The sequence below is a fragment of the Armigeres subalbatus genome, chromosome 2, assembly GCF_024139115.2.
Source record: "Armigeres subalbatus isolate Guangzhou_Male chromosome 2, GZ_Asu_2, whole genome shotgun sequence".
Taxonomy (NCBI): Eukaryota; Metazoa; Arthropoda; class Insecta; order Diptera; family Culicidae; genus Armigeres; species Armigeres subalbatus.
In genome coordinates, this window is record NC_085140.1 from 215,757,561 (window position 1) to 215,785,487 (window position 27,927).

The 27,927-nt window shown below is 38.5% G+C and overlaps 1 protein-coding gene across 10 annotated transcripts in view; it reads left to right on the plus strand.

The window, feature by feature from the left end:
- Positions 1–27,927, plus strand: part of LOC134211633 (protein MTSS 2) — a 160,052-nt gene that overhangs the window by 104,707 nt on the left and 27,418 nt on the right. For all 10 annotated transcript variants that reach the window (XR_009979059.1, XM_062688701.1, XM_062688708.1 and 7 more), the window contains 2 exons: positions 10,180–10,241; positions 16,230–16,303. Coding sequence is in view for 9 of the 10 variants with exons in the window: in XM_062688701.1 (XP_062544685.1) it covers positions 10,180–10,241; positions 16,230–16,303 (136 nt within the window). In the remaining variant the exon portion in view is untranslated. The remainder of the gene's footprint in view (positions 1–10,179; positions 10,242–16,229; positions 16,304–27,927) is intronic.

Here is a 27,927-nt window from a genome sequence, read left to right on the forward strand (position 1 = left end):
ACATAAAGATCTACCATAAGACTTCCTAACCCTATCAAAAATTCGCAGCTCAAGAAATGTCTGAAGAATTATTACCTGTTGAATTTTATTCGGAGGCGATTTCGAAGCTTTTGAAGACCAACAGGCCCATAGCAACAGTATTCGGTGTTGTTAAGTTGAGAATTTTTGATAATTGCTGGACGCACGGTTCTGAAGTGTGGCCTGGTAAATAGACTAAATAGATTCCAAAATAAATTTTAAACGAGTCATATTTATCAAAATCTAGTGCGTTATTATTGTTTCAAAATGCACTTCTTATGCGCTTATTATTTTTTGAGCTTCATTTGTTTGATGGAAACTGCAAATTTAGAAAAAAAAATGACTGACTAGTTTTTGTTTGCGTTAACATTGTAGTAAGGATAGTAGTGATAATTGCTGATCTCGATGAAATTGTGAAAAAATGGTTGTTGATATGAAAATGGTGATGTTGTGTGGTTATGCAAGTGTTAGTGAAAAGGTTAATACACAAGTTGGTATTGGTGATGTAGACATAGTGACAGAAGAAGCCAGGTTAAAGATAGAGTTGATTTGGGATGGAAACATGTTCGCAGTGAGTATGGAGAATGAAATGCAATATTGAGTTGAGGTGCTAGAAGTGGGAATTATTTTATAATTATACTAGAAATAATGTAAAATATTCGGTACATGTCCAATGAAAGCTAGTAGAAGTGTCGGTTCTTATATGATATAAAACAGCGCTGTTTTGAAGATCGATTCATTGTGTGTGTGTGTTCATGACTGTAAATAAGATATTTTTGATGACAGGGGCAATAGTAATTATGATAGTGATGGTGGTGAAAACGATAATAAGTGATGCTACCGGGATTATTTTGTAGAAAGCTATTTGAATCAGGCCTTAACAGTGACCATTTGAGCAACGTAGCTTAGAAACGTCTGTTAATGATCAAAAATAGAGGCGCGTAGAAGCAAATTTAATCACCGGATCAACAGGGAATAGACCTAGTGTTAAGTTGGAGTGATGAGTGATAGTTATAATGGTGAAAACGGTGATCATGTTATTGAAAGGGACTATTTAATAAAACTATTTGGATCAGGCCTAAAACAGTGATTATTCGAGCAACGTGGCTTAGGAACGTCTGTTATTGATCTAAAATAGAGGCTCATAGAAGCAAATTTAATTTCCGTGGGGAATAACTGGGATGGACCCGGAGTAGAGTTTTAGTCGAGAGACTGTCAACGAGCTACATTAAAAAAAAAAAATAATATTACAGTTATCAAAACTTATACTAAAGTTAGTTAGGGTAACCGACGTACTCGCAGATGACTCAAGATTAAGAATTACAAACATGCAATAGGGAAAGGAAGGGTTTTATGAATCTTAAAGTATTGAATTGTTGTTGACGATGCTGACTTGTTTTGCTGTTCAAGATTAGCGTCGATCTGCAAAGAAAGACAAACAAAGAAAAGATGAGACAACGAAAAGAGGAAGACATACGTAAGGGAAAACCAACAGACAGACAACTCATACCCTGACTCTGATATTGATCTTTCAAAAACAGGTAGAAAAAGCCCATGTAGGCTAGATGTACCAGTCGTGGCTATAGCACCAGTTGTCGCACTAGTGCTTTATATGCCAAACGGCTAATCAAATCACCGCAAACCAAGTTCATATCGATAAAGCATATTCATATGATATGATAACACCTTTGATCTCCTACGAAACAAGCAAAGCATATTTGTAAAAATTGATTTTGCTTAATTTTTGACGTCCTTTGCACCAGTTGTCGCACTTCTTCTTCTTCTTCTTCTTCTTCACTGGCATTACATCCCCCACTGGGACATTGCCGCCTCGCAGCTTAGTGTTCAATTAGCACTTCCACAGTTATTAACTGCGAGGTTTCTAAGCCAAGGTACCATTTCTGCATTCGTATATCATGAGGCTAACACGATGATACTTGTATGCCCAAGGAAGTCGAGACAATTTTCAATCCGAAAATTGTCTAGACCGGCACCGGGAATCGAACCCAGCCACCCTCAGCATGGTCTTGCTTTGTAGCCGCGCGTCTTACCGCACGGCTAAGGAGGGCCCTTATCGTTATCGCACTAGTGGTCTCAATTTGGCCAATTCCATAAGAAAACAATGGGATTTGCCAAATAAGAAACCAACATTAAAAATAGTGCCACAACTGGTGCATGCGTTCCTATTATGGATTAATCAATTTTGAGGATAATAACAAATGTTATTGAGGTTTTCACAGCTGTTTTAAGGAGCAGAACGTAAAACCCTTCGCTTGATATATAAAGTCCACGCACATGCCTTTTACTTATTTAAAAAAAATGTTGTTCTTATGTATGGCGACAATTGGTACACCCACCCTACTCTAAATCAAGGTCCGCCAATTTAATTTTAGTTTAATTTGGGAAATTAAATGGAGATATGTATATGTTTGCTCGAGCATAATTGGGTAGCTCAATACTAGTTACAGTTGTGGGTGGTTCGCCATCCGATAATTTCTGCATATTCGGAAATTGATAAATGTAATATGAACTTGACTGAAAATATATTTTTCCGATAGGATGAACTTACCAGTAAAATGATCTTTTAACAAAATATACGAAACCCATTACTCTACTTATTACTACTAGCCCTTCAATAGCCATCAGCATTTCAACATTATAATAATAGTTGAGCATTTTTGCATTTCTCGTATACTAAGTATCAGTGGCGTTTCCCAAACCTTAATCTACCTGTGCACTGGAGTTAAATTTAAGGAATTGGTGTGCGGAAATGCATAGAATAACTAGATTTTGATTAGTTCAAACGACTCTGATAATTTTATTTTCCATTTGGCCTGTCAAAATATCAAAATTTTCATTTTTTGGGTCAGTTCACAGGTAAAAAATGGTGGGTTGACATCAAGGAAGGAGCGCCCAACAGAGCTCTGGTCCCCACAAGTCCCTATCTCACGCTTCCACGGGTCGTCCGATGACAAAAGACCGCCAGCTAAGGGTTGTGTACTTAGCTGGTAGTGCAGCCTGGGCACTGTTGTCCTTCTGACATCGGCTAGAGTGAGAAGGTACGCCTCGAGCGTTTTTTCACCAGGAGGTGCGGCTCAAACAGCGTCTGCCTAGTACCCAGCGGCTGATTAACGAAATGCTGTATCGCGTCAGCTATACCTAAGGTGGCAGCCCCATCATCGCGATGTAGGTAACGCGACCCCGGTAAGGTAGCTTACTGAAGCCTCTCAAATACCACGAAAAATGGAGATAGAAGAAAAAGAGAACGTTATTTTTGGCAACCGACCCGGCAACGAAATAAGAACTATGTTTGGAAACTCGGTACCTGGAATGTCAGGACCCTAAATGAACCTGGACGAGTGAGCCTTCTGGTTCGTGAACTGCAGAAGGTTGGAGTGAATGTGGCTGCTATTCAAGAAGTCCGATGGCCTAGATCCGGAGAACGTGAATTCCGAGCCGTGGACCCCACGACCAATACTGCATTCAAGTATAACATCTATCTCAGCGGCGGTGAAAAAGCAGAGCATGGAGTTGGTTTCGTAGTGATGGGCAAGCAGATGAAGCGAGTGATGCGGTGGAACCCATTAGCGAACGAATCTGTGTCTTGAGGATACGGGGCAAATTCTTCAATTACAGCCTAATCAACGTTTACGCACCGACAAACGATAAATCCGACGACGTGAAGGACACGTTTTATGAATATCTTGATAAAGCCTATGGAGAGTGCCCAAAGCATGACGTGAAAATTGTTATCGGAGACGCTAACGCCCAGGTCGGTAGAGAGGACTTTTTCCGTCCCATAATCGGTAGGGAGAGCCTTCACTCCGCTACCAATGACAACGGCCTACGGCTAGTAGATTTTGCTGCTGCCAGAGGGATGGCCATCAGTAGCACCTACTTTGCACGAAAGAGCATCCGAAAGCACACCTGGAGACACCCAAATGGTGAAACTTGCAACCAGATAGACCATGTTCTGGTGGATGGGCGCCATTTCTCGGATGTTATCGATGTGCGGACATTCAGAGGTCCGAACATTGACTCTGATCACTACCTCGTTGTCAGTAAAATTCGATCACGGTTGTCAACTGTATCGAACGAAAGATCACAGCGAACGATGCGTTACAATATCCAGCGATTGTCGGCGGAAGGAGTATCGGCTGATTACCGCCAGAAGCTCGACGAACGGATAAGTGCAATCAACGTTAGCGACAACATCAACGATCTATGGGAGTCGATCCATGGAGCGGTGAGCACAACAGCACGAGAAGTGGTAGGCACTGCACAGAGGCGACCCAGGACGGGTTGGTTCGATGTGGAGTATCAGAGAGTGACAGGCGAGAAGAACGTTGCCAGAAGCCGGATGTTGGTGTCAGGTACCCGATCGAATAGAGATCGGTACAAGGAAGCAAGAGCAGCCGAAAAACGAACCCACCGCAGGAAGAAAAAGGAGTACGAAGAACAAGTTATTAGTGAGGCGCAGGAAAAAATGGAGCAGAACGATATGCGGAGGTTTTATGAGTCTGTCAATGGCGTGCGGAAAAAGACAGCCAGACCATCTCCCGTCATGTGCAACGACCAACAAGGGAATTTGCTGACAGATAAAACTTAAGTGGCTGCCAGGTGGAAGCAACACTTCGAGACTTTGTTGAATGGAGGAAGTGACGGTGCATCGGTGAACAGAATAAATATTAGCGACGATGGATAAGCTGTGGAGTCACCTACACTAGATGAGGTTAAAAAATCTGTCAAAGAGCTGAAAAACAATAAGGCTGCGGGGAAGGACCAGCTCCCGGCTGAACTTCTCAAACATGGCAGTGAGCAGCTTTATGAAGTTCTGCACCATATTATGTCGAAAATATGGGAAGACGAGGAAATGCCTGCTAGCTGGTTAGACGGCCTCATTTGCCCTTTCTTTAAGAAAGGGCACAGACTGGAGTGGAGGAATAACCCTCCTTAATTCGGCGTACAAAATTATGTCCCGTGTTCTGTTCAACAGATTGAGACCGCTTGAAGAGTCCTTCGTCCGCGAATACCAAGCAGGTTTTCGTGAGGGCCGATCAACGACGGATCAAATGTTCAACGACGGATCAAAAATTCCGGGAGTACAACTTGCAGACACATCATTCATTCATTTATTTAGTTAACATCTAAACAGATAACACTGAATCAACAATTTGACGCCACAATGCACGGTTCGAGGCCGCATCTCTCCATCCTCGGATACGCCCCACGCTCGCCAAGTCGTTCTGCACCTGGTCTGCCCATCTCGCTCGCTGCGCTCCACGCCGTCTCGTACCTGCCGGATCGGAAGCGAACACCATCTTTGCAGGGTTGCTGTCCGGCATTCTTGCAACATGTCCTGCCCATCGTACCCTTCCGGCTTTAGCTACCTTCTGGATACTGGGTTCGCCGTAGAGTTGGGCGAGCTCATGGTTCATTCTTCGCCGCCACACACCGTCTTCTTGCACACCGCCAAAGATGGTCCTAAGCACCCGTCTCTCGAATACTCCGAGTGCTTGCAAGTCCTCCTCGAGCATTGTCCATGTTTCATGTCCGTAGAGGACAACCGGTCTTATTAACGTCTTGTACATGACACATTTGGTGCGGTGGCGAATCTTTTTCGACCGCAGTTTCTTCTGGAGCCCATAGTAGGCCCGACTTCCACAGATGATGCGCCTTCGTATTTCACGACTAACGTTGCAGACACATCATCTGTTTATTGATTTCAAGGCGGCGTACGATTCAGTAAAACGGAATAAATTATGGCAAATTATGCTTGAACATGGTTTTCCGACGAAACTGATACGGCTGATTCGTATAACGTTGGACGGATCGAAATCAAGTGTAAGGGTTGCGGATGAAATATCGACGTAATTTGTTACCTTAGATGGATTAAAGCAGGGTGATGCACTCTCGAACCTACTGTTCAATATAGCACTCGAGGGAGCGATTAGGAGAGCTGGTGTGCAAAGAAGCGGTACCATTATCACAAAATCGCATATGCTCCTGGGATTTGCGGACGATATCGATATTATCGGAATTGATCGCCGTGCCGTGGAAGAAGCTTTTGCGCCTTTTAAGAGGGAGACAGCGAGGATTGGACTCACGATCAATACCAGTAAAACGAAGTACATGGTCGCTGGCAATCAACGTGGGTTCATTAGTGGTGGTGGTAGCGAAATAGTGCTGGATGGTGAAAAATTTGAAGTAGTAGAAGAATTTGTGTATCTTGGAGCATTAGTGACGTGCGATAATGATGTTACCCGCGAGGTGAAAAGGCGTATTGCAGCTGCAAATAGGGCTTATTATGAACTTCGTAACCAGCTTAAGTCCCGTAGTCTGCAAACGAAAACAAAACTCGCGCTGTATACTACTCTGATTCTTCTGGTGGCTTTATACGGCCATGAGACATGGACGTTAAAGGAGGCTGATCGGAGAGCTCTCGGAGTGTTTGAGCGTAAGGTGCTGCGGACAATACTCGGCGGTAAACAAGAGAACGGTATCTGGCGGCGTCGCATGAATCACGAATTGTACCAGGTGTATAAAGGGCTGGATATTATTAAGCTTTTACAATACGGCAGACTACGGTGGGCTGGTCACGTTGTTCGTATGCCGGAAGAACGTCAAGCGAAGATAATATTTGGTAGAGAACCCGGAAGAGGCCGCAGGCTTCGTGGAAGGCCGCGTACACGATGGCTTTTTGCAGTTGAAGAGGACCTGAGGGCACTCAATGTTCAGGGCGACTGGAAGCGATTGGCCCAGGATCGAGTCCAGTGGAGAAGGATACTCCATTCGGCGTAGGTTCATCGAAGAGCTGTAGCACATCAAGTATCAAGTATCACAGGTAAAAAGTGAAGTTACGCGACGCCACTGCTAAGTATACGTAAAGGCTATATGATCGCTCCAAAAACAAACTTTTTATAGAAGACCCGGAGACCCATAGTGTTATATACCGATCGACTCAATTCGACGAGTTGAGATGATGTCTGTCACCTCAACAAAATGAAGCAAAAGTGTCACTTCATTTTTCGTTAACAAGTTGCATTCGACGCAGAATTCTGTCTCATTGTTTCCTATTAAAAATTGGCCAGATCGGAATATGGACTCAAAAGTAATGGCCAAAATACTATTTTTTATAATGCACGTGAAAGGCACCATCACCGGTTGATTGATTAGTTTTTTTTTTACTTTAACGATTATTTAAAAGATTTTACAAGAACCGACGCATTCCCATAACACATGAAGTGTTCTGTTAAGAGCGTACTTGCAGAAATAAAATGTGAATTGTAGAAGAAAAATCGATTATGTTTTCGGATTATAAGTATTCGTATCGTAAGTATTCATAACTGCAACAGAAAATTTACAAAGTATTTCGTAAAAAATCAGCGAAACATTTGAGTAATGTTACCATCATACGGTTGTTCTACATTCGTTAACCCTATCCTTCAGAACTCCATCAAATTTTGCACCTTCCAACATTCATCGAATTGTTTCAACAACAAAAAGCAGAATTTGATACAACTTTATGGTTGCATCAGACTGCTAATAAAATGAATTTTGTGTAAAAATGGTGAAACTATTGAAAACAATTAAATAACTATTGATTCAGGATAAAAAAAATCGTTTCCTGCTAACATTAGCTATGCCAAATAACGTTAATTGTAGCATTTTTTTATAGGTGATTTCTTCCTATTGATTCCTTCCTATAAACAACTGTAAATATTCGTGACACAATTTAAAATTAAAACCAGATAATCATTACAGTGCACAGTTATTTATTCTAGTTTTAAAATTAAAAAAAAATGTGCGAATTGAAAGCATATGTCAAGCACGTAATTAATTCGCTGTAAAAGTTTCAATTATTCACGCCATTAAATTTTGTTGTGCTTTCTTTTTCGACAGTCGATCACTAGAAACACTGACTTTCTGAAGAAACTGCCATATTGTAGAAATAATATGTTCATTACTTAGCAGCAGTTTAAATTGCTTGCTTCATCGAATAAGTAGAGATGTTCATAAAAGTGAACATTGATTGGTAATGAAGTATATGATCTGCGGGAACCATGTTATAATTGTCTTCACGCTAAACGCTGTGAAGTTAACAATAGTTTTCTAATAAATATTTACCTCCGCCCGGGTTGCCCTTCAATCAACGGATATTGCACGTTTTTTTCTGTGGTGAGCAACTAGGAACCAGTGTATAAACAAAAGCACAAATGCAAGGGGAAAAAAGCGTTACTTAAACACAGTAAAACCATCAGACCGAATGGTGAAGTCATTGACACTCAGCGAATGTTGGACTTGGCCTCGGAGTATCGAATCGTTTTTTTTTTGGGAGTAAATACAACCGTCAATGTGGGCGCAACCCAGCAGAACAACTGAAAACTTGGTGCAGACTGGACCCATTAATTGAAGAATCAAATTTCCTCTTCTCTCTCTCAATATATGTAGAGCAGATATGTATGATCACGAAACTGTGAAAGAATAACGAGATCCGAAAAAATAAACCAAGAGCAACTTTTGTGGAAAAGGGAAACGAATGTAAACAAAGCTGTTCACATGTTTGATCCGATACAGGTCTTAAGAAACCGTTGCAAGATCGTCATGCGTTCAACACGTGTTTGATGTTTATTGTATACAAAACTTATGCAACTCTGTGTAGAAAGGATTGAGTAAATTTTTTCAACAGTTTTTTCGTTATTCGTTACTGTGTGTTTCATTCGTATCTGAAATTACTTTTATTTTTTAATGACAAGCGATCGTTTGTACGGTATTAGAGATATAAAACTAATGATAGGAAATTTATTGTATTATTATTGATATTAGTTGTCTTCGAGTAGAAAACAATCCCTTTCTCTTCAGACGAATATGCATGTAACGCAATTTTTTATTGTTTGTGACATTCTGGACTCTATTTATACTTATAGAGATAAAGAAAAACTTCATCAACTATAAGTTGCTAAATGATTGTTTCACAAAATGCTGCGCAAAAGAGCTGATATGACTACTTTTTTGAATCACCGTCCATCTAAAAAAAACTTGTATTCGCTTGCTTACTCTGGATGATGCAGTGTTTATCGATTATCGTGCATTTGCGTGTATTTGCCAGTCGTGATAGCAAAACCATATTGCTGACTGTTTGCACGAACTTTAGCTTTAACACCCCAGTTAAGGCAACTGGCATGAGTAAGATAAGAAGAACGATTAATTAGCAAATTTATTTTTTCTCGGTTGCGTCATTTCTATGAAACTATGTGCTTGCGGTATTGGATATGCACTATATGCACTACGGATAACAACCTACTCTGGTATCAACTGAAAGTATAGCTAATACCATACTAAGATGGTTTTGTGAAAGACATTATTCGTGAAATGCGGATTGGCATATATCTATGCTATTGTACTAAACACACTCATAAATATTCAGTTGATTTTCAAATGAGATCTTTTGTCTAGCACACATATACTAAATCTAGCTAGAAAATGAAAAATCAACAACTAAATTTATTTGATTCCATCACTACTTGTTGGAGATACTGTCGCAAACATGTCGGGAAGAGACAACCAGATGAAAATATGAAGATTTGCCTCTTTACAGCAAGGTGCAATCAGTACACCAGAATCAGCACTGCAACTGCACTACCCATCATCATTGTGCGTTTGTATTTAGATGTTATTCTCAGCGTCGATCGGTACCATATACTACATCTTCTCGTGTGCTACGTTCAGAATGTAGTCGACACTGTCTATTTTAAACGAACCTTTATTAAAACATAAAAGTTGCATAAAGAAATGCATTCACGTTGCTCCGCCGAGGGAACGATACACCAACCTTCGGTTCCATCAAAAGAGCGACTGTTTGTTATTATTGTAGTCTGTCTTCTTGTGTTCTCTCCAGCAAGTAGACAGTTGGTGTGGCAAAATAAGAACATCATCACGATTGTCTTCATCTCTGTACTCTAGATTTGTTCCAGCGCGCAGACGAGGGATGGGGATAATTACACCACGGGTAATAATTGCCGGAAATAAGAAATGCAAATTCTAATTTAGTTGATTGGAAATTGTATTCTAAAGTTTTATGTTTTGAATTATGAAACAGCTTTGTTCCTGCCCTTAATATATCAAATACTTATTAAATTTCTTGTTTTTTATTCTTTTCAGAATTCCAGTCCACTCTGGGAAGATTTTATTGCGAAAGCCACGAAACTGCACGCTTGCTTACGGTAAGTACTATACTGCATAATGTACAGCTACTAGGATATTTATTTATAGGGAAAGTGCACCGGTTTTGGCCAACTTAGTGCCTAATTTGGCCAACCTTGAAAAATACATATTTTTCCAAAATAATTGATCAGTTGAAAGCAGCGTTGAAGCGCGAGTGATATATCTCTTGTTGGAACTAATAAAACCCTTGCGAATTGCTTTATTTTTGGAGTTATTCGCAAAATTGGCCAAATTAGGAACATGGCCAAAACCGGTACAGTTCCCCTATTTTATTTATTTATAACCTGTATCAGTATCAATAGTATCAAAATCCAATAAGTGATTCTTAAATTTAAAATTATTTTAAATCCTTCTAAACAACATTCAAATAGAATTTCAAACCGGTATAGTCATCCTATGTATTGAACGAAGAACTCGTCTTTCCCTGAGGATAATATTCATTAGAGTCAATTGATTGCATCATATTCCAAGTTCCAATAACGTGTCTCTATTCATGAATCATCGATCAAAATGCAGTAATCGAATCTAGTATCAAGGATGTAGCCGATTTTTCATTAAATAATTCATTTATTTATTGATGATAATAAGGCCGTTACAAATATTTAATTCAAATTATGTCCTTCTGGTCTCCGAAATGTAAGGGGGGGGGGTCAATAAAAAATAAATATTATTATGAAACAAATCTAAAAACTCCTCGGATTTGTATGTAAAAGAATGTTTTGAAAATCCTCAAAATTATTTTTGAGCGAAACATTCCGAGGAGGGGGAGGGGAAGGTTTTTAAATATTTGTATCGGTCTAAAAAGTACATATAATGCTATTATCTTTTTCATAGTTACTCATTTAAGAAAACTAAGACACTAAACTGAAAAAAAGATGCCTAATTACTCGGGGCTCCTCACGATTTTGCCTTTGGGTGAGTAAATCATTCTCGGAAAATTAAGCTGAATCGGTTATTGCATAAGATGACGCATTTGATTTGAAGTTAATGTGATTTATCAGCCAAAGTATATAGGAAATAATGGACTTGGTGGTCATACTATTACCACTTCTGGCTACCACTTCTGCATCATACGCAGGAGGTACTACTTTGTACCTTTCCATATATTAATCCTGTCCCAGCAATCGCTAGAACTGGAAATGGGTTTTCATACCGTTTCTACCCTCTATTCTATACAACTTGACTAATTCTAGCAGATAAATGTTAGAATTCGAAATGAGCAAAAAGCTCGTTTCGGCATCCAATTAGAATATAAACCACCCACCCTTACTATCACATTGGCCATTAACCAAGACAAACCTCAGCCATAGATCCCAATCCCCAAATTCCAATAAAATTTCGCATGAACTTGTGGCGAGCGCAAAGGTGCTCGGCTTGCGGTGGGCGATATTGATTGCATCTTCAATTCCTTCCCATCCCCGATAGACCGTGAGGACGTGGCCAGCGTCGTTATCGACCATTAAAAATATTAGAGCTCTCGGATTGTGCACATTGAGGTTGGAAAGCAACTCCCATGCTTCCATCCATTGGTTCCCTGTGCAATTGCGGTTGTTCTGGTCAATCACGGAGTAGCAACTACGAAATACACGGCCATCAAGCTCAAGCTCTATTATCATCCAAAATACATAGGAAAATATACCTCCGTAAAACTTTTGTTCAGTAAATTGGTTCGAAACGCCCGTTTGAGAGCAGTTTGGCAAGGGAATGTAGTTAGCATGTCAAAGAAGATTTTCACAGAACATTGTACTATGATTGAATACATATAAAATTAGTTTTTGGATAATTAATAAACTTTTGTAATTTACAGATTAAATTATCGTCTCCGTCTTTGTCTTAAACAATGTAAGATTCGAGGGATGTAGGTATAAAATCGCTTTGTACGCGGTTTTCAGCCGGGTCGTTTTTTTTTAATTTTTTTAAGCTTTATTAAGGCGTTTTTTTAATTCTAGATTAAGTTCAACACCGGCCCGGGTTGTTTTTGTTTTTGTGAATTATGCGGTTTTTTTTATCTCGTACGTTTCCCCCGCGTAAAAACCGACATCAGTGTATATCAACCAAATGCTCTTTTTTAGAGATGTTATGCAATACATTTACCTTGTAACAAGCCCCACGTTACAATTATTTTAAAACAACATAAAGATTAACTATCAACATGTAACAAATAACAAATTAAAATAATGCACGTTCTCTCCTGGTGCCCTGAGAGAGACGGCTTGGTGGTGCCCATTACGGGAAATGCTGAGGTTTCATATGAGATTTTGGTCCATCAGACAAATCCCGCAAATATATTTTTATTGCGTATTGCGCTTTTTGTCTACAGCAATTAGTTTGCTGTATTCATAGCTGAGCCTTTGTACAGGATTCTTATCCTATTTGGGCACCTCGAATCAATTAATGCCATTTAGCATTAATGATTCGATGTCTGTGTCTGGAACAAACTTGGGACAAATCACAACTAAATATTTTATTGCCTACTTTCAGGCTTTCCTCTTCAGTCCAGACACTGAATCAACAAATAAAACATACACAAAATAGCACAAATGATACAGACTCGATCGAATATTTACAACTATTCGAACAACATAAAACCAACCGTAACAACCTTCTCAAATAAGAATAATTAAACAAAATAGACAAATTAACAAATTAAAATGAAAAAAGGTCATTGTAAATTGGAAAAAAAAATACAGTACGAGAACAACTAGAACTAGTTATAACGCTTGTTTGTAAAATTTAAGCGCTTCAATAGTTCATAAGAGTGAGTAATAAAACAAATAGCGTGTTAAACTCATTTTATTTCAACTGATAGCAACTGATAGAGTTGATCAAAATTTACAAATATTTACGAATAAATCATTTGGATTAAGCATAAAAAGTCTCATATTGCATAATGGTATAAAAACTATTTTTTATAGTATGAAAGCATCTAAAATCAATCAAATAAATTAGCTGGCCGTTTATTTTATTTATTGTTGCTCCATCAACAGACTAACTTGTCCCAATGATGGTGTGATAAAAAAACTATTTGGGCGAATATAAAACAAAACTAAAAGTTATACATTTAAAACAATTTACAAAAACATATCAGTCTTCACATAGTCTACTGTGCTGAAAAGAACTGGTAGAAACGGCGGCGCCTCGTCTGTCGGGGACTGTTAAAGTCGAACAAGGCTGAGACACGATTCAAGTTTCTCTGCAACCCGCTGATAGCACCATGCATGCTGTACACACTTAATCACGAATTTCTTGTTCGGTAATTATTTTTACTGATCTAAACTGTAAATCATAAAAAATACCGAAGAAGTCGTCATTTTTCAAAATGTTACGGTTCATTCAGTAAGAAGCCTACTGAATTACTGAAACTGTAATAGTCATTACCGAGTTTTCAGTAATAAGTTACTTTTACTGGATATAACATTGAAAGTCAGTAAAAATGTATACTGGTCATTCGGTAATTAATAAATATACAGTTCTGATGCATTTGAACTGTCAAAATTTTTCATTTTACCCGCCACTTTCTCCGCGCTGAAACATTGGGAGTAAAATAAGTGACAAGTTTTATTTTTTCCACTGGCAAGCTGTTCCGATGAATTTATCACTTCCAGAAAATCAATTCGACGAAGGATCAGAAACCGAAAAAGTGGAGCAGCTGGATATTGGGAAGACTTAATTTGCCAACTTGTTGGTCCGTGCAATGAATTGAGCTGGCAGAATGCGGTTTTACACAATCATGTCGATTGTTATCTCTCTTGCACAGAAACTCATCGGATAACCATGTGATATAGCGACTCATTTCACATATTTAACATTCGGATCAATTACTATACTTAACAACAAACTATCGCAATAGAAGTTCATCTTTAGAAAACTGTTCCGGGAGTGCCAAATTCATCGGAGCGGTCATACACCAGTAGAAAGTTTTTTTAGGTATATGCCAAGTATGAAATGAGACAGGATAGATTACAATGATACTGACATTGCATGAATAGAAATAATATTTCTTATAATATCAATTTTTTTGGATATTTATTTATATTATAAAATAATATTTAACTGAGAGTTTCAGTAAATCGATGTAAACAAAAAAAAATACTGAGAAAGACAGTAATAAAATTTACCGACTAACTCGGTTGCTTTTGACATTTGAAAGATTTTCAACTATACCGGTTTTCGGTAACTTGAAAAATTACCGAGTTAAGTCAGCTGTTCAAAAACTCAGTAAAATTTTACCGACTTCGGTAATTGAAACTAACTGTGTAGTTAGTTCGGCTGAAAGGCATTCTTAGCATTGCGCCGATTCGTAGTGCTCTGGGACGGACGTTGATGCTAATTTGATTCAGGATAGAGCTACAGTCAATTCGGCCTTGCAAGATGTCAGCAATTAGAAGAACTCGATTTGTCTCCCTACGGTGTCGAAGCGATTCCAAATGTATCAACTGACCAGGCGATTCATAGCTTGGAAGACGTTGTGGATCCCTCCATGGAAGTTAACGTAGTGCGAAACGTGGGAATCGACTCGATTCTGTCGGAACCGTTGTTATAGTTCGGGTTCCAAACTGCGGAGCCGTATTCCAGTATAGAATGTACCAGCGAGGAGTACAAGGACTTCAGACAATAAATATCGGAAAAGACCTTTGTAGTGCGAAAGATAAATCCTAACGCTCTGGAAGCCTTGTCTACGACATATGTGATGCGCAGCTAGTACGTAAGTTGGGAGTCGAGGATAATCCCCAAATCTTTGACCTGCGTCCTCCGTTCGATCGTGGAGTCAAGTAGCTTATAATCGAAATTAATTGGTTATTTTTTCCGGGAGAACGTAATCACAGAGCATTTTATCGGGTTGACCACCATTCGGTTGATGGAACACCAGCCAGAAAATAATAGTAGTTGATTCTGCAAAAAGCGACAATCGTTTATCGAGTTGATCCGGAGGAACATCTTCAAATCGTCAGCGTATGAAATCCTTGGACATTTAATTATGAAGTTTACGTCATTGAAGTATAGTAAGAAAATCAGCGGTCCTAGGTGGCTTCCTCGTGGTATTCCCGATGAAGCCGGGAAATCGACGGATGTGCATCCGCCGATGGAGACCGACAGCCGGCGTCCAGTCATGTATGTACGGAGCCATTCTAAGAAAGAACCACATATTCCAAGCCTTTGGAGTTTTGCTATAGCGATAGAGTGGTTCAGCTTGTCGAAGGCGGCGGATAAGTCGGTATATATTACGTCCGTTTGCGCCCTGTCATTCATGCATTCCGTAATATATGAAGTGAGGCACAACAAGTTAGAGGTGGTGGAGCGGCCGATCGTAAACCCATGTTGGTCTTCGGACAAATAATGTTTGCAGTGAGAAAGCAGAGGTTCCATGATTACAAGTTCGAACAGCTTTGAAATGGAGCTCAGAGACGTTATTCCTCAATAGTTATCCACGTCCCGTCTATTTCATTTTTTTGAAAACAGGAAACATGTTAGCAGTCTTCCAGCATGAAGGAAAGTGGCCATTGGAGATAGATAACCTAAACAGAGCAAGCCAGAGGTGTTAGCAAACTAGAAATGTGTTTCTTCAGGAATGCAGAGGGGACATCATCGGGGCCGGGGTTAAATGAAAGCTTGAGTCGTGAAGCTGCAGTCGAAATCATTTTGGCGTCGATGTTGATATTGCACAGTGCTTGACCGAACAGTGGGACATTATTCGCTGCGAAAGTAATTTCAGCGTCGGGCAGCTGCTCGTCGATGAAAACGTCAGAGAACTTCAACGAAAAAAGACGGCAAATGTCCTTAGGAGATGAAGCGTCCTCACCGTGTAACGTCATTGTCGAAGGAAGATCAGATTCTTTCCGTTGTTTGTTCACAAAATTCCACAAAATTTATGACATCTGATTTACAATATTTATTTTTATTTTCACTCAGTGAAATTTTTCGATAACGCACCATTAATCTACATACAGATATAGCTTAATTTTTTTATGTTTCATTTTCCGTTTCAGAGCTGCAATACAGGCGTTAGCGGTATACTTGGAAGCATTCCAGAAAATCGCCGATGCTGCTACAAACTCTAAAGGTAAGCAAATACAAAAGTGACATTTTGGTACTTTCCCATCCACGTTAATTGTTCTAATCGGAAATAGCAGTTTATCAAATATTAGTTTTCCTAAAAACGAAAAAAAAACTAACAAAAACTTCTTTGAGTAATTTTTTTAGTGACAATATTCAGAGAAACCACTCCCATCTCCATCTCACTGTAACAAATTCATCTAATCTGAGCATCAAGTCCTGAGCACAAGGAAATAACTCAATAATACTCTGTTATTACAATTACAAAAGCATAACAAATTTATTATTTGTTTGGTTAATAAAATATAAAATTTTGTTATAGCTTTTTTGGTATTTCCCCTCTTATGCACACTAAGTTCACACCAACTACTGTTAATGAGGTTTTCGCTTCTGCTCGGGTTTCATCGATTGTTTTGCTAACATATTAATTTAATATGTTAGCAAAACAATCGACGAAACCCGAGCAGAAGCGATAACCTCATCTGGTACTGATGCCCATATTTCGATAACCATATGGATTGAAGTACTGATATTCTGGGGTTTTTTTTCCAAAACATTAGCTTATATCTAGTAGATGATCTTAATTTACGAATCAGAGAAGTCCATTTTTGATTTTCGGCCACCTGTTTCCCCATAGTGCATAGGGGAGGGTTGTTCTATATGCATAATCTCATGCAAAGAAATTGCATGGATCTTCATCTCATAGCTTCCTTGTTCATCCTATCAGCAATATTAGCTGTAACATGCTGATATGATGAACAAGGAAGCTATGAGATGAAGATCCATGCTTTTTCTTTGCATGAGATTATGCATATAGAACAACAACTTCTCAACTGATAAATGCAATAAACTTGCGTGAAAAATCGCTTGGACTTGGTTTTAAGCAGCTATCTTTCGTTGACTTAAACAGGCAGGCTGTGCTTTTTTTTGCTCAATAAAAGAGTTTTCTGAATGGACTTACCTAATTTCGCACATTAGATGAACGGATAACAACCACACTATGTTAGCTATCGCTTTCATTTCACAATTTCCATTAGTATAGCGACACGATTAACCAAAACTTTTTGGGACAATACTGGGGGCAACGGTAGCCAAATGGTGGCTTGCCCTTTCGATTTGTAGCACTACGTTAGTATAGGTCATGGTCATAGTTTCCCAAAGTGGTGGGTCGCGACCCCCCAGCCAGTGTAAATCTTATGGAAGGGGGTCGCGACCCCCTAACTTTGGAACGCTATGGTATAAATGAAACTCTAAAATCTAAAATCTAACGAAAATAATATCCGATGTCTGCGATTAGGTTGCTGAATACCTTTGTAAAAACAGATTAATCCACACTCCCACACCTTAAAACGTTGTGTTATTTTTGAATGGCTCTTCATGATGCTATTTAATTTATTACGCGACGCAGAGAATACGATATTTGAACACTCATCCAAGTTAATACAGCAAAATTTAATCATGTAACTACTGGTCTGATATTGGTTTTTTGGGTGGTATAATACCCAAATGAGTGTTATAATGGATTTTTTGCAACCAATTTGAGTTGCAAGATCATTCCAACACCCATTCCGTTGGTATGAAAAAATAAGCCATTTTATCACTCAATTTCGAACTATAAACCAGGTACAAATTATGATTCGGAATTGCAAAAATGTTTGTTTTTTCAACCCGGGCGGTTGAAATTCGTGAGAGGATTCACAAACGCACTCACCAAACATGAAACTTCAATTCAGTCAGAGTTGAAAACAAGCATCCAATCATTGTACCTAATTATTATTGGTGACGTAATAATATTAGGTAGTAGGTAGTAGTTCTTACTGTTTATGCAAAACACCAAGCGAGTAATTGCCTAGAATAAGTTTTATAATTTTCTTCAGTAGTGCGTTGTGCAACATTCCCACCTAAAGCATTGTTTATGTTTTGTAAAAAAAATCTTTGAGAGTATCGCACTGCGAGAGCAACTCAACTGCCATGGTTTCAACTAGCAGTGAATTTCAAAATTATGCGGCAGCTAATAATTAACATATGCAATTTTTTGAGTGCACAACATGACATATATCCTTTTTGCAATTGTAGCTTTTAAGACAGTTTTCATTTTTTCTGAACTTGTTGTCTTGAAAATATGCCAAATATTTGGAAAATAATCGAATCATATAATAGGATTTTAGTTAGCATGTCCTTAGTAAGCGTGCTATTGGGGGAATCTAGAATATACTCTCACAGTTAGTGTGGAAGTATTTTATATGCAACCAATTAGAATCCTAAATAAATAAGATGTTTTGATTTTCTCCATTTGTTTGAATGCTGCCTTTATTCAGCGCTAGTAAAATGGCGTGTAATATAAATAAACAGCAACCCATCTTTATCTTTTGTATGTTCGAAACCAACAATCACTCCTCCCAAGTAGGCTGAAAAAACATTCATTTGAGATCCGTGTTGGGGGACAATGGGTCAACATTTTGTCCATTTCGCTCGCGACTTTCGCTGGTTTAAATGAAATATTGTGGACATTCTTCGTCGTTTTTTGCTGTTTGGCGTCAAAACCAAAAGTAAGCAAGCCGGCTGGTGGAAGAAATTTGGTTGAAACTGCAATATATAAAGATTAATAACGATAAACTAGCTTAAACGCAGCATATTAGGCTAAAACTTGATCCATATACCCTATTACAATATTATTGATACAACTGAAAACAATGAAAAATCCAAAAAACAGTCTATAGGTCGAAAAACTAAATCGTTCAAAAATGTCTCTTGTAATTTAGTTTTCTTGTCCTTAAATACATTAATTTAGTTGTACAGATATTCTAAGTTGATTTCTAAGTTGAGCTAAGTTCCATTTGGAATGTAAAACCATTGAAGAAAAATAAGAAGTAGAACAATTGGCCTATCCATCTATCAAAAGTTAGCTTTTGGGATGATTCAGGTAAAAATAATCCCTTGGTTCGCAGATGATGAGAGTTCTCATTTAAGAAATCAATTGATACAATATCGTTATTTTTTCATGTTTGAGAAATGACACGCAACTCCGAGTGAATTTCCAACAAACGAGTGGCCGTGGCTTCCTCATAATTGGGTATAATATATTTGTACAATTAGGAAACATTTCTTGTTAAATAATGACTGCAAAACTTATTGCCCTGCCAATTAACGTCAAACAAAAGTTGTCTGATACTAATCAGAGAGATACTTTTTTTTACGAATCGTGCACCCAAATGACCAATCAACCACAAATAACTATCACGATGAGAGCTCAATGGAAAGAGAAAGGGGTTTCGGTGATTTGTACTGTTAATCGTTTTTCATTTTCATTGTTTTCCCATCGATTTGTTAGTCTCTTTCGTGCAAGCCAATTTTGTGCAAACATTTACCCTCGCTCGCAAAGATATGGATTGATGTAGGTTTTGTGAGATTAGCTTCAAACACGCTAGGCAAGTATTGATCGATATCAATTGGTGAATAAGGCCGTATGAAATATTCTAATATATATGTGAAACATCATCAGGCTTTTTTCAAGTCAGTTGACTACGCTTTCTAAAATTAAACCAACAAAATTATTAATTAAATTGTAGTTTGTTCATGAGTTGACCCGTATTTAAAACATAATCACACCCCTTCTCTATTCGGTTCATCCGTTAGTTCCAAATGCAATTTATGTCTCTGTGCGTCTGTAATACGGCGCATAAAAGTGTTCTTGGCTGATTGTGAGGTGTTAAAACACGGATATCCGTCATTACCAACGCGAAAATGCATTCATGGGCTTCCATAGTGGATGGTTATTGATTACATCAATTGTTTTATTGTCATCAACAAAAAGGGGCCAGTGCAAGCCATTGCTTACTGACAATCGCATCACAGTTTTATTTAAATTTGATTGCTTTACATATAAATATGTTTTGTGTGTGAAGTAACAGTTGAAAAAAAAATCATTTATCGACCGATTATTCTTTGATTTATATTTACATTTTATATATTTGAATTTCTCGCACACCTAGGGTTTTATCGAACGACTATCAATTCAATCCTCAGTTCAGTGGTTATTCCATAATTTCAAGCTACCTTTTTCAAAAATTCTTATTTTGTACTTTATATAATACACCCAGTTTTTAATTTTAGTCGATTAAGACCTTTAGCGCCAATGAAACAATAAGTTTACCCAACGAATTAATTCGCAAAAAATCGAAGAAAATTAAGGTGGTATTTAAAAAGCTGTGAAAGTTCAGGTTAACCGAGAATTTAGTAAATTCCGACCGCATGAAAAAAAACTGATTGTAATCTCAATTAAGATTTGAATTGGCTACATCGATTCTGATAATTTCCGCTTAAGTTTAGTCTGACAAAACATCAATATTTGTTGTGGAATTACGAGACGTCACTGCTGACTACTGCTTGTTATACAATGTTAAAACATTTTAAACAACTAACGCAAGGGATCAAGTCCCACCTTGCCCTACTTTGATCGCCAGTTCTATTGAGAAGTAGTCATGCTAAATTGGTCAACATTTATTTAAAAATTTCACCTACGAAACGAAGTGTATGCTATCTGGAGTGTTCCATCTAAACTACCAATTAGAGTGCATGTTCCGTAGTCATCCACAATTTGATGGATTCATATAAGACATTAAGTAGATGCTACCAATAGCCGTGAGCGATGAGCATGGTGAAAGTTCTTGCCCCTGTTTACATGCATTAAATGCGCGAATACATTGTTATTAATAAATCATTGGTTAGCTTTGTGTTTCTATTGCCCTGCATCAGACACCGTAGATTGTTGTGGAGCCACCGTGCAACGTCCAGAGGCTAACAACAACGACGGGATCAGTGGACCATGATATGGGTGATGTGACGACAAAGCCTTCCCGCATATCAATTTAATGCCGCCGCTTTGAACGCTGGCTGCGACTTTAAATGAGCCAACACATGATGAGAGCTCCGTTTTCTCCATGTTCCAACTTTAACGAAGCCGCTCAAATTGTAGCGCGGTCGCGTCCTCGCAGTCTTGCACAGATAGCAGCGTGATTATTTATGTTGTTTTGATTTATTTGGTCATAGTTAATCTTCTTCTCATTGAGTCCTATCGGGGCCATGATTGAGTTGTAGGTTGATGAATAAATTCAATTTGACGATGGCGGGACCTGACTGCATCTTTAGCTGAATTTGTTATTGCTGAATGAAGGCGCCACTAAATATGCACGGTTTAATCACAACTTTATGAAACCAAAGTCAAATCTTATGATGACCCTGTCAAATTTCGCAACAAGCTGCAGAACATGTGATATATGCATCATCATTGAGAGTGGGAAAGAAATATCAAGTCATGCGCTTAAAGGAGGAGAAAGCCGATTAATTAAAGTGGTGCTCGCGCCAAGCACCTCAAACGGTAGCCAAAAACAACCTTCAAGCGAACTAGTTTGATATTCAAATCAAGCATTATTAGTTTTATGACATTAAAATTAGATTGGTTTCGTTTTGTCTTTTCGTGTCACTCGGTTGACCATACTAATCATAGATTTACGATAGGGAGCATAAAATAAAACCCGTGATCGTAATCTCCAGTTACTCAATTTGATATAATGAGGAATGAAAGTGTGACTATCGTCGTCACAACATCAGGTTTGGATCTTTTGTTCACTATAAGCTTATACAACTTATGTTTCACGATTGACAATGTCAATGATTAGGCTGCGATATGTACCGGATGTAGCCACGGTAGATATTAAAATGATTGTATTTTTTTAAAACAATAATGTCAGTAACTGGTGAATATATTATCTTTAAATATCTGCATGGAGATTGTAAACATGAGTATCACTAGTAGTGTCCAATCTACTAGATTGTAGACTATGCTATGCTTATATATTATTTTTATCTTAAAATGTTTGTATACATAAGTTATTTCAAATTGTATAGAAAGCTTCGAATCAAGTGTATAAAGTTAGTAATGTTAGTAATAATTTTATTTGCTCAAAGTAACTACAATAAATCCTAAAAGTTGTATTCTAAACAATTGTGATTCTAGGTGGTTTACAAAATAGCATAATGGGATATTAAATTGATTATTTTTATTACCTAGTGAATCAACTTAGAAGCGATGGTGCACTTTGCAAGGTTATAAAGTATCAAAAAGGTAAAAAATTACAAACGATTGCATAAATTTGTCTAATTGAATCTATTGATATATGATATAAAATGTTCGGAGCCATGTTTATCTCTTGCAAATAAAGTTAAAGCACATTTGATTCGAAGCATCGTATAGCATTGGTCATATCATTAAAGCAACAAAGCTATAGACCGATAGATGGCTTTATAGAAACAATTGCTACACGGCAATTCACCATGTTAACATACAGCGAGAGCATTTACAACTCCATTATTCAAATCCAATACCACCTAGCCCGTCATCAGTGATCAATCTATGAACGATAACATACAGCGCTAGGGTAAACAGCAATCAATGGAAGGGTCACATACCGCAGAGGATGCACAATCATTTCGTCGTTATGTCGGAACGCCAATGTCGGTACAACTTTGAGACTTTTGAAATTAATTTTTCCCTTGTGCAAACAGAAACAGTTAGTCTTTGTGTGCTTTCTGAAAGAGCGCATTCGATTCGGGGAAAGTTTACGTTGACAATAATGCTGAATCGCATTCAAAACCGATCATGGCGGTCGGCTATGAAAGCATAATAATAGATTATTTATGATTCTCAATCACGGAACACGTATTTTGAGGTGCATTGAAATTGATGCGTACTGACTGGTCGTAAAGTAGTGATTGCGGTTTCTTTTGTAAGCACACATACAGCACAGTACACATGTAAGTGCATTAATAAATCGTACAGATGATTGGTAAATACACAATGGTTAAAACACAGACAGATGCTTGGTAAATAATTGCTTTTTGATAAGTCTACGGAATATTATCAGTCGAGGAGACAATCTTGTATTGCTTGCAATAATGACTTATTTCAGATAATCAAATACAAGATTCAACACCAAAATTTTGAGAAAAATCAAACATAACATTTGAGATCATAATAACGGGTACCGCCGCTTTTCAAAAGGGTATTCTAATAACACAACTAGTAAAATGTGTTATCTTTTCATCCCTTCTATTTTCTACATGGACGCATATTACTATATTTTATTATGGTTACGAAAAGTAGAACCAGTTTAGAGTTGATTGATATGTGAATGTTACAGATCAATGGACAAATTTATGAGATATCCATGAAACTGTTTTTGAATTTTGAAAGGCCACAACAATGAAAATATGTTCAGTGCTTTGGCCATATCTATAAGAGTGGGACGTTATGGTCATTTTTTCAAATCAATTAGTTTTTCGAAACCATTCTGGGTCCCAAACAACTATGCAAAGTTGGGGCCTGATTTGAAGTTTGTACGGAAATTAGTATGGAAAAACGTATATTTTTTATTTAAATCAAGGGGCACATTGCGTTAAAGTTTAACCCAGTGGCGTCGCGTAACCTCACTTTTTACCTGTGCATTGATACAAAAAATGAAAATGAAACCTAAGATTGGTCCATGGCCACCGTAGATGTTCCGGGTTTTCCAAAGGTATGTTCAAAATGCATTTTTTCCACTGCTTGTCATTTTATGTGACGTTTACTTTCATCATGTTTTATGCTTTCTCCAAAAACTAGAAGTAATATGCCGGCCAATGGTGGCTGTAGATCGAGAATCCATCAAAACTACGTAGAGATATGGCCATTTCCGTGAAAACGGTTCCGGGAACTTGATGAAATGATAACAGATCGCAATAATGCAAATATGAGTATCTATGTTCATGGCTTTGCGAGACGATGATTACAGAAACATTTCCAGAATGATAGTGTCCACTGCCACCCTTATAGCAGGTTCCAAGGACCTTCCAGGAGGGGCCGGTTTCGGCACCGTCTGGAACTATGCATATATGGGTGTCAAAATTCATGTTTTCCCAAGACGATGAATATAGGATCTTTACTAAAGATACATTATGGTGACTGTAAGATTCTCTGGCCAATTTGTAACAGGTTCCGGGTGTTCTGCGAAAGTGACATTTGGTCAGGGTGTATGGCCAATCCCGTACCGATTTTACGAAAATGGCCATATCTTTGCGTATACCAAACGAATTTTCGATCTGCAGCCAGCATTGGTCAGCTTATTAGTTCTAGTTTTCAGTGAGAGTATAAATCATGATGGCAGTAAACGTCAGATAAAACGACAAGCAGAAGAAAAAATGCATTTTTAACATATCCTCGGAAAACCCGGAACATCTCCGGTGGCCAAGAGCCAATCTGAGGTTTTGCAGGGGAACAGTATACTAGAAGAGTTTCCGCGTCCAAAGGTCCCGGTTTCATCGAAATCGGATCATTCTACGCAAAGTTATGCTGATTTGAACTTCGACAAAATTTTGCCTATCTTAACCTTTTTGTCTAACCCCTGTACTTTAGAAATATTCTACTGCTATGGTAATGTTACTGATAGTGTTTCAATTAGTTTATTTAGCTAACATCTAAACATCTAAATAACACGGAATCAACAATTTGACGCCACAATACACAATACTTTGTCTTCGAAGCATTCACTACCAGTCCAGCTTCTGTTGCTTCACGTTTCAGGCGAGTGTATATTGTACAGTTTTGTCACCTTAACAAATTATCGGCCAACAATGTCCATATATTCCGCGAAATAAACAAATTGACTGGAATTGTTGAAAATCGTACCCCGGCCCTTCGCAGGACACCTTCTAGCGCAATATTGAGCAACAGGCACGAAAGTTCAATAAAAAAAAACAGTTTTATAAGATTCCCGTCCAACGTTGCTTTTATCAGTATTGTAAGCATCTCGGGAAAGCTGTTCTTGTCCATGATTTTCCATAACTCTACGTGCACTCCTTTGGTAGCTGTTCGGTTTCTCAGATTCAGTCTGTGCAGAAAGTGATCAGCTTTTCCGTGCCCATTTTGATGAGTTCAGCTCTGAAATCATCATTGGTAGTAGCTTTTTCTTTATTTAGCTGGCATCCTTAACTTCCATCAAGGGGAGAAGGGGGGTTGGTTGGTGTCCATCATCCATTGAACTGACGTAGTCGTCTTGATTCTCACTGCCTGTACTCTCAGCACCATATAAATGTTCTTCGAAGTGCTGCTTCCACCTTTCGATCACCACAGGTTCATCCGTTAAGATGCTCCCATCCTTATTCCAGCACATCTCGAATCGCGGCACGAAACCATTGCGGTATGTATGTGTTGAGCTTCTGACAGAATTTGCGCGTTTCTTGAGCACGGCACAGCTGTTCCATTGCATCGCAATCCGCTTCTTTTAGGCGATGTAGGGTATACTGATCACAGTGGACCCCCAACCAATAAACCCTCCAGCCATATTTGCATTATTACAGCATAATATAAACTTTTTTCTTTGAAATTCCATTCACTATTGAGCATTTTACCTTAGCTTCTCCTGAAAGTGGCGGGTATGCTGCCTGCTTTTCCTTCTATAGCGTTCCACTTTATGTCGGGTCCCTCACTCCAACGCGACGTACCGCACTCCCACCTTATCCAGAATGTGTCTATACATACATCGACCATTGAGAGAGGCCAAAACCAATTGGCCGAAACGTCGGTTATGTAAATAATAAATCGTTCTTGAGTCAACAGACTAAGAAATTAATAAAGTTAATGGAATTAAATTTTAGTCGACGCGGTTTTGTTTCAAGTTCTCATATCTTTCCACATCATCTGAAAATTAACTTTAAATCAAATCTCTATTTAACCTAACTCAATGTTTTGTTATAAACGGGCTTGATAGTCATATGGTTACTGCTTCTGCCTCATACGTAGGATGTCGTGAGTTCAATCCCGGGTCCGTTCCATTCTATCCTACACCTTCAACTTGACTATTCCAACAGTAGCGACTAGATTTGGACATAGCATAGCATAGCATAGCATATGTGACAAATCGTGGGTGGCTATACAATGCTCAATTGAGCAATCTACTGTATATTGTCGCAAATTGGTACTTGGGATTAGTACCTTTTCCTATACAGTAGCAGTTGTATACCTGGCCACGTCCTTACAATCACGGAAGGAAGGGAAGGAATGTTAGTTCAACATCTACTAGTGAAGATGCAGAGAACCCATACTACCTTCATAGATGTCTCGGGAAGGAAAATTTGTGTTAGTGGGAAAGGTGAATAATAGGGAGCTCTATTCGACAATATAGAGCGTTTGTCAATAACAGTATATGCTGTAAAAATAATAAAATATATTCATCAATTTACTTACGAACCGTCCTAAGGAAAAACAAAACAAAACACAAAATTTCGGCAAATCGCGCGATCGTTCTGCCGTCCGAAACAAGAGCCAACACGCACTGAACTAATTAACTTTATTACCGGCCGCGCAATGCAAAACACAAAATTTCGGCAAATCACGCGATCGTTCTGCCGTCCGAAACAAGAGCCAACACGCACTGAACTAATTAACTTTATTACCGGCCGCGCAATGCAAAACACAAAATTTCGGCAAATCACGCGATCGTTCTGCCGTCCGAAACAAGAGCCAACACGCACTGAACTCCTCAGTAGCGACTAGATTTGGACATGAGCTAAAAAGCCTAGTGTCCTAAATCCAATTAGAAATTACATAAGTTGCTTTCTCGGGGGGTCTCGTAGCGTAGTTGGCTACACGTTCGCCTTACAAGCGAATGGTCATGGACTCGATTCCCAGCCCCTCCACCAAACCCTCGTCAGTCGAACAATGCAACGATCATAGGATGCACGAAATGGACAAACGGACACAATGGACTCACGATGAGATGGACTGGCAACGACAACGATAATAGTAATGGAAATCTAAAAATAGATTCTGTGTGGATTCTGTACAGCAGAATACCACAGTAGATCTTGGCACAGTAGCGGTTAAGTAACACAGAGTGTCGAACAAATAAAGAAGAAATAAAAAAAGTTGCTTTCTCCTATCTATTACATTTGGCAGCTCGTTAACCAAGACGGACCTCTGACTCTTTGTTGAACCTAAACCCAAACAAATCCAACAAATTCCGTATGAACTCGTGGCAAGTGCAGAGGTATATTCGGCTTGCAGTGGGCGAGTGATTGCATCATAATTTCCTTCCTCTTCCCTACATTGACTTGCATTCTGACGTGGCAGGCGCCAGTATGACCTAACAAATGAGATCACCAGTACTTTGTACATTGACGATACGTGCTAGTCTCAAGCCAAACTTGTGTTGATTCTCTGTGCAAGAACAGCTGATCTGGTCATAATGGAGTAGTAACTACGGGCAGTCAATCAAGCTCAAAGTTCACAATTACTCAATGTTTTGTTATAATACTAAATGTCATTCGTGTTCTGTAAAACCGCATCAAACGACTTTTTGAAATGGATACCAACGTCATTTTGAGCGAAAAACTGTGTAAATTTAAACGAATTTTGATGTTCATTACAGCCGCAATTTTAACTTTTTTTTAACTCACTTGTCAAAAACGTCTTTCATAATATTTAAGCGTCTCTTTATAAATATTAGCTCTAAATTTTAAACGAAGCAGCATTACAAGTTCTAACAGTTAACATTCTAGTGTATTACATTGCACATTAATTGTTTTGCCTATTTTGAA